This window comes from Centroberyx gerrardi, chromosome 20 (genome assembly GCF_048128805.1).
Source record: "Centroberyx gerrardi isolate f3 chromosome 20, fCenGer3.hap1.cur.20231027, whole genome shotgun sequence".
In the NCBI taxonomy this organism is placed as follows: Eukaryota; Metazoa; Chordata; class Actinopteri; order Beryciformes; family Berycidae; genus Centroberyx; species Centroberyx gerrardi.
The window spans coordinates 9506280-9515020 of NC_136016.1; the positions used below are offsets into that span (position 1 = coordinate 9506280).

The following is an 8741-nucleotide window of genomic DNA, read 5'->3' on the forward strand; positions in this document are numbered from 1 at the left end:
TAGCCTACCAAAGATTCCTCATTAAGCATTTTCTGTTTTTTTTCACCTTGGGTACTTTGTAGGCCATTACTCACACAACTTTGCAACACATTGATCAATAAGGATTTTGTTTTGAAATATATGAGCGGAAGTCTCCCTTCTCATTCTGGCTGACTTGACAGTAATGTGGCGGCGCAGTGTCATCAGCGGGCGAGTAGCCGTTCATATCCGCTCCTGCCCGGTGTTCAGCTCACACCGGTGTCGGCTGCAGGCTGCAGGCAGACAACGGAGACCGGCGAGAGGCTTGGCTGTTGTACCGATCAGCACGGCTAAAATTATTTCTCTGTCATGGGAAAAGACTAGCAGACCTAAACTGACTGACGCCGGTTCCCGGTGAAGATGCTCACAGACATGATCGTGGAGGAAGAATTTGAAATCAAGGAGGAGGAACCGTGGTATGACAAGCAAGACCTTGAACATGGTACAGTTCCCTTTCATTCTTTGTCCCTGCACCCTTATGAAAAAGATGGATACTATATACCGTACAAAAATAACAGCAATGGGAATATTATATGGGGGATATAATATCTATGGGGTGATGATATTACAGGAGATTTAAAAACACCACAAAGTGTGATAAGGTCACTATAAACACACTATTACAGACACAGTGTAGATAAATGAGTCAGAAAATAATCAGGTAATCTAATAATCCCAATAGGAATATTATGGGAATATTATGATGATTTATTGGTGATTCGTTTGGGCAGATGAGACCTTATTGCTATGTGATCTTATGAACCAGGTGTGATATTAATTTTTTAGGCCGTCTGCTCTCTGTAGTATAGCTACACGCTGTTGTAGTGAAGTGTGGAAGAATGAAGCACCTTGAATGTGCACGAGAGGCAGGTGTCACACACTCATACCTTATGCGGCAAGGTGAAAAAGCTCTGCCTCTAATGAAGTGCATTTGAAAATTACTCATGCTTCCTGTCTCCATTGCCTTCATTATCTTCATGGCTTTGTCCATATCTAATGTTTATTTTTAGGTAAATTGATCTAAGATAGACCTAATAAGACCTAATGTGAGTCATTTTAGTATTTATTGTCAGTCTGATACAAGTGGGATTTTTTATTCCTTGCTATTAACCAATTAAAATCGTTTAGGAGAGCTGCCTAGATGAAAATGAGAACAAATGATCAGGGACAAGATAATTGTGGGTGATCATCATCAGGCAAATCACCACCACAAAATCAATTATATTTTCAGAAAACCATTATTGTTTTCCTTCAAAGACCCTATCCTCATTCATTAAAATACCATATATCTATCATTTTGACACTACCTACTATGATGCATGCTATGAACTTATGTCACTAAGTTTAATTTCAGTCTATGAAGGTATATAAACCCTATTCCACAAATGAAAGAGTCCAGGTGGGTTTTCCCTCCACTAGATCCCTGGCAAAAACCAAACTTGACAAAGCTGGCGGGTGCCCGACTGTCCCGCCAGCTCGTCCCGCCACTACTACTACTTCTCCATCAGTACGACTAAACAGTTCGCCCACCCTCTCTTCCCCTGCAGACCTGCACCTGGCAGCCGAGCTGGGGAAGACTCTTCTGGAGCGCAACAGGGAGCTGGAACAGGGGCTGCAGCAGATGTACTCCACCAACCAGGAGCAACTGCAGGAGATCGAGGTACAAGAGTGTCTGTCGTCTGTCTGTCGTCTGTCTGTCTGTCTAACTGTCCACCCATCCACCTTCCTAACTTTGTGTCTTCATCCCAAAGTCCTGTTGCCCTGGTCAGAGGTGTGAAACAATGAAACACGCTCTTTGGTTTACAAAAAATTCCACTGATTTCCTCCTAAGCTCAGTTTTAGTTTGTACCATGAGAGATTAAATCACACTATGCATTCTCTTGGGTTATGTTCCATTACAAAGGCCTCATTTTCACCTAAAAGAAAAATAAAACATGTTGTATTCTTATCTTCCCTCCCTTTCACCCTGTTTACAGAACTAGATAGAGAATATCGTATGCAGGTTTTCCAATAGACCTTTGACCAAAACATCCATGCAAGGTATTATTTTGAACCAAAGTTATGGAAACTCGATATTTAATTATGGTTTTGCGTTTACAGATTTCGTATCTGATTTCAATTTCCTTGAGTGGGGTCAGGTCAGGGTGTCTGGTGGTAAATCCTTCCCCCCGCGTCACTGAAACTGACAGACACAATAATCTCTTAAGGGGGCATGATGGTGGATCAGCGACAGCTAAGACCCGTACCGTACACTTGTGACGTCACAGGTCTGAATCCAGTTCACGCCCTATGTCGCATGTCATTCCCCAAAGTCTATGAGAATATGTTGACGGTATCTGCTCATGTCGAATGTTCCTGCCAAGGCATTGCGTAGTTTGACATTGAAGCGTTATCGTAACGGCGGCTCTGTTGTCAATGTCTGCAATTGATGTTCAGTGTGTTGCTGTCTGCGGCTGTTCAAGGGCCAGCTAAGATGACTTAAAGGTTCAAAGTGTCCTGGCTGCTTCGACTGATAAGATAAAATGTCCTTAAAGAGGTGGAGATGTGGGAAGAGAGGGGGAAACATAAAGATTCTTATGTAATGTCAGTCAAACTGTGTGTAGGCCTGTGTGTATCCATTCAAGATTTGAGAAACATTCAGCTGTTGATGGGAAGGGAACTGAACTTTAGATTTTCTTGATGCAGGTCTTCATGCGTCATGTTTTAGTGTTATGCTAAGAAAAATATTTGTGCAAATACAGACAAGTAGTGTTACAGACTACTGAGTCCTCTGGTAGTTTGAGTTCTCCAGTACTGACTCTCTTGATATTTTATATACCAAACAACATTGCTTATACCTAACCATTCAGATGTATGTACTCAGGCTTAATAGAAATGGGAGGTTTATCATACCAAGCTTTTGTAGCAAATTGTAGACATTAGTCCAGAGACTCACATGCTTTCCTTTTGTTGTGGTGATGCTTGACATCTTTGAGTCGCAGTCGGGTTCATCCCAGTGCATCTTTGTTTTCCCAGTTTTGTAGCAACATTGACTACCATTCTGAATTCTTTTACAAGATTTTAGGGCATTGCTAGTTTATTAGATATTATGCAGAGGGAGAGTATGTACAGGCAGACACATGCAACAACATTCATGAGTTGGATCTCAGCTGACTAGCACACGGCATGTGCCTTATCCATCTGAGCCAACAGGATGCCAACAGTGAAATTCTTCACTCAGCCAACCACAAGCCATGGTTATTATGGACTTTATTATGGACTGACCAATGGATTATGCATAAGTCTCTACTTTCTCTGTCCTCCTTGTGTCCTCCAGTACCTGACGAAGCAGGTGGACCTCCTGAGGCAAGTGAATGACCAGCATGCTAAGGTGTACGAGCAGCTGGACGTGTCGGCCAGAGAGCTGGAGCAGAGCAACCACAAGCTGGGTCTGGACAACAGGGCCGCCCAGCAGAAGATCCAGGGGTAAGAGAGGAGATGTGGATTATCAGCAACAAGGTGCCACTGGGCTTCTTGTTCTGGAAAAGTGATGGCATGGCACTGGGACACACAGGGGTACAGGGTTGGTTAGGTGTGGGTTTGTTTCTATGACAGTTTCTCACCTATCATTCTTGAAAGGTGGAAACAAAGCAGTCACACAAACAAAATTGTTCTGAGCAAAAACAACTGGGAACAGTATTTTTGCAGACGCAGCCACCTATGCTTTTTCCTTATTGAAAATTGCAGAAAAAAATGCATGATTGCTCAGAAAAATAAGCTTAGTGGACCCAGGACGTGATTGAATGAATGTATCTATGGGCAGGAGCAAATAACATGCACACATATACATTATGGACAGATTTCCCCAGGTAGGGAGGATAGTCGCAGCAGTTTGCAATAAGAACCTATGCTGTAGAAGACGTCTGGACTGAAGTATTAACCTTATGGATCTCTCTCTGTGCAGGCTGACAGAAACCGTGGAGGTGCTGCAGACCCAGGTGGAGGAGCTGCAGCGTCAGGTGGAGGATCTGAAGACCAGCCCCTCTCAGCCTCAGAAGCCCGCCCACAGAGACATGTGGCGATCTCGCAGCACTCAGAGCATGTCCTGTCTCAAAGAGCTGCAAAACACGCTCAGGTGAGCAAACACACGAGTGTGAATGTGACTCACACAGGACGCATACGATGAGCAAAATGTGATGTCAGATCCATAAAAATTAGTTAAAACAGTTGGATGTATGCTTAATCCAAATTGCACACATTCACAAAAGCTAGGAAAATTCAAAGACAGACTGTTCTGGAGTAATAGCACAGGAGAGTGCTTATATTTACATTTGCATATTAATGAGGAACAAGTGATTTTCTTGAAATTACTATAACTCCTTAATGCTTAAAGATACAGAGTTCTTTTTAATACCACCCATGTGTTTTGTGAAGACAGGTATGACATTGAAGAATAGTTGCTAATTAATACATCAATTAAGGATTATTACAGTTGCTAATTAGCTTAATTAATGACCTCCTTAGCATAATGTTATGTTTAATTTATCATGGTGATTATGGCAGGACATTAGGCAGCTTCAGTGCCTCTTGTTACTGTGTGTTACTGTACCATCTCTACACACAACCTTCATTAAACATTTTGAGGACATTGGGTCTACAACACATTACCTTTACATGGGGGAAAAACATTTTGGCACTGTTACTGATCTACAGGCTCTTTGTAAGACTGATCTGCAAGCACCAAATCCTACTGCGAGGCATTAGTTCTACTCTGTATGTGCTTATCGTACTTGTTGGCGGCTGGACAGGCCCAAGCAGAGCGGTCCTAGTCTCAAAGTGTCACGCTGAGTTCACTTGCTCCCGGCCTGGACCGTCTCCCGGTGCAGCGCTTTCTCTCTTCGCTTGAGCCCAGTCTCGCTCTGTGTAATCCTGTTAGGGCTGCTCTCCCACGCTATCCAGGTCAGAGCGTGGAAACTGATAAACAGATAGACACGCCACAACAGCACAGCGCCCTGGATGTGGCTGGAAGCCGGGGGTCAAAGTCCGGGCAGGGGGGGGACTTTCTCTCTCCGAAGTCGATCTTTGATCCTTCACCTAATTGCTAATCTCCTCAGCCCTACTGATAAGTTCTTGATTCCTGACACTGCAATACTTTTCATGCGTTGGTGTATCTGCTGTTTATTATCGTCTCATGTCACTACTTGTTTTAGTCTTCTGCTTGTGCTGCTGTCATGTCTGGTTTTAGTGTTGTTGTTTTTTCATTTATGTCAATCCCAACGCTCCCTTTCCCTTGAGGTCTTTTCAAAAATATGAACTTGCTGCTATTTAGGTGTCATGAGGCTGAACCTGGATCATGACCTTTGGTACATGTCATCATCTCTCTCTCTCTCCTCTGTATTTCCTGTCATTCCACTTTATATTGCCTAATAAAGTAGAAATGCCATAGATAAAATGCTAAAGATAATTGTGAAAGAGAAGAAAAAATTTCCATGACTGATGATTGATTGACAAATTTCCAGGTCTTGAAAAGTTTGGGAATTACACAGAAGTATGAAAGCACTGCCCACATTTAACATGTTGTGAGATTTGTAGTTGTGAAGAATAATCTTTTATAGATTGGTATGGCCTAGTTGGCATATGTGATATTGGCCAGGCGTTATCAATATACATCATATTGAACACCAACAGAAATCTTCAAATCCAGTCAGAAATCAAGGTCTGTATGGAAAAAGTATGGAATTTTAAAATGGAAAGTGAGTGTGAAGCCTGTAGAAAATATCTGTAGCTATAACTCCTGTTCAGGTGATACTGCTGTATTAGAAGCAGCATCATTACTTTGTCTCTGACCCTACACAGGTACTCCGATGACGACCCGGACGACCCCTCCGACGACCCCCTCCTGCCCTCTGACCTCACGTGGCGCGAGGAGGAGCAGGCGTCACTGCGGCGCTCCCTCCGCTCCCTCCAGACCCAGTTCGCCGGGGAGCGCGCTCGGAGGGAGGAGGCGGAGCGAGAGGCCGACCTGCTGGCCGGAGAGAACGCAGCGCTGGAGCAGCAGCTGGCGGGGATGGAGAGGTGTCAGGTATGTCTGACAAAAGACTCTCACCCATGTGTTTGTTGCCACACACACACATTACACACACATACACACTCGGCAACTCAAGTGTTAGACCTGTGAACGTACCGTTCCTGTCAGTTTATTTGTGGCAGCACAAGGATCACGCTGCCATGTTCCATCGTCATCATTTCCATAAATCATCACTGACTTGGCTAAGTTCCAGGTTGATTAGTTCATTAAGTCATTCTTGGCCCTTCTGAAACTCCCATCACTCAAAGTTCAGTTGTTTCATTCCTCTCCAACACAATCTATTTCCTAAACACTGACTCTTCTCTCTTCAGGCTAGACTAGCCGAGCTGGAGTGTGAGTCTGAGGAGCTGCGTCAGCTGTGGAGAGCAGAGTCTTCCTCCAGATCCGCCGGGCCGGACCTCGCTCACAGCCTGCTGCCCGACTCCGTGTTCCTCCAGCCCGAGGAGGAGAGCGAGGGCGAGGCGGCGGCGACGGCGGCTAAAAACCCGCGGGTCCTGAAGCGCTGGGACAGCGACAGGCTGATGAAGGCCGCCGACAGGCTGTACGACCACGAGCGCTCCTGCGTGCGCCGGGCCGAGGTGGTGAAGTACCGCGGCATCTCCCTGCTCAACGAGGTCGACGCGCAGTACAGTGCCTTGCAGGTGAAGTACGACGAGCTTCTGCGGCGCTGCCACCTGGCCGGGCGGGACGAAGACGAGGAGGACGGGCAGAGCCACAGGGCCATCCAAACCGCCAAGGCATCTTCACCCTCCTCCTCCTCCGCCGGCTCTACGTCTCTCTGCCGCAGCCAGGCCAAAGCGCTCGGAGACATGGAGGACTTCCAGGATGACTTCCACCAGCCAGAGTACAAGGTGCTTTTCAAGGAAATCTTCACCTGCATTCGGAAAACCAAAGAGGACCTGATTGAAAACAGGGGAAGATCTCCAGCTGGTGAAGCGGTGCCTATTTTACATTAGTGACTGTAATAAGAAGACCTGCTGTGGGACATTGTCTTGAGAGCAGATGTCCTGAATTGAAGCAATTCATCACTTTGGAATTAACTTCCCAGCAAGCTTGTGAAATAAAGAAAAAACAAAATTATTATAGACTTTTAGGCCAGTTGAGTGTCCAGGGAGCCTACTGTATGTTATTTGCATATGGCGACTGCCATCCAAAGGGTTTCTAGGTGAATAAGAGTGATGCAGGAACTATATAAGAAGGCCAACACCACCAGCTCATATGTCCAATATGGCTCACTTTGCACAGAAACAGCAGTGCCTAATGCCGTCTTGACTGTACAATCACTCTACCTCACTTGCACAACCCAATTCAAACCATCGCAAAACAAGCTCCTGAGGAAATCACTTCTGGGGAAATAACACTGTTAAAAGAATGATAATGCATCAGTAATTTATAAAGCTGCACCCGTTCTTTCCTTTGGTCTGTTTACTGAGCTCCTATGATGTAACGTGAACCTATGCACCGTTTTTTTTGCAACTAGAAAAAAGTAGCCAACTTTTCGTGGTGATTGTTTTTTGCCTGGACCTAGAAGAGCAGCCAGTACAAGAATGACCAATATATCTTCAGCTGCAGCTAAAACCAGTCAGTCTCATCTATATTGATGAATCAGTTTATATTATCAGAACCAGAAGCTGGTGATTTATGGTGCTCAAATAATAGGTTTTCTGTAATTGTAACACGTCTTCCTCAAATAGGATGCTCGATTAGTGTATGATCAGTTTAGCTGACTGTGAATGTTGTAGTGAAGGGAAATCCTGAGGTTTACCAAAATACTAATTCTCTATGTACTTGATGATGCTTATACAATGTAACCAGACGACAGCCTGCTAATATATCAGCGGGCCTCTTAATTGCCTCGTAAAGCCGTGTATTTTAAGAGGCTTTTCCAGAAAAGCAGCTTCAGTGCTTTTGCTGCCTATCGTACTTTTGTCCTTGTTATGCTTGAGAATGTGCACATATTTTTTTGTAGATATTACTGTAAAATCACATTAAGATGCACTTTAGAATTGCACAAGGATTATCAATGCTCTCCTGACACTTTATATTGCTGTCATATGTAGTTATTACAGCTGTGATGTGCTTGTCTTAATCATATTCTAGACCTAAATAATTGCAGAATGTATGCATACTGTTTCGGTGCAGAAATGTCAATGTGTTTTTACCTGCTCCATGATTTTTGCCACATGTTCACTGTTATTGTCCTGAGTCATAAAACATAGCAAGCGGAGAGAGCAGGGTGGTGTCTTTTTTTTCTGCTCAGTCAGTAAGATAGGTTGTAAAATATGATTAGATGTTTTTTTTTTATTATTTCAGTATCAGGGTGAATCTTGGACAGCACAAATCACTGATACACTTTCAGAAATTATATAATGTTTCCCTCTGATGTTATAAAAAAGACTGATGGCAGCTGTCCAGACACTCCCGCTCAGCTTCAAACACACAATGCATCAGTCATGCTTAAAAATAAAACTGACCAAAGTGAGAGAGTAATTAACATTTAAGATAAGATGAAACTTCAGTGATCCCTTTGAGGAAATTTGGTTGGTGCAGCAGCAAATATTAATAGGATACAGGAAGAAAAATAGAATCCAAATATAAAAATAGAATATAAACAAGAATATTATTAAGAGTATTACAAACATAAACATATGCAATC

General features: G+C 43.8%; 1 protein-coding gene across 1 annotated transcript; it reads left to right on the forward strand.

Moving 5' to 3' along the window:
- The first annotated feature begins 250 nt into the window (after positions 1–250).
- On the forward strand, positions 251–8641 carry LOC139918482 (cerebellar degeneration-related protein 2-like). The gene is made up of 6 exons (XM_071907882.2): positions 251–460; positions 1566–1678; positions 3335–3483; positions 3962–4132; positions 5854–6079; positions 6397–8641. The coding sequence occupies exons 1-6, from the start codon at positions 379–381 to the stop codon at positions 7039–7041; spliced, it is 1386 nt and encodes a 461-aa protein (XP_071763983.2). The 5' UTR covers positions 251–378; the 3' UTR covers positions 7042–8641.
- Positions 8642–8741: the final 100 nt, after the last annotated feature.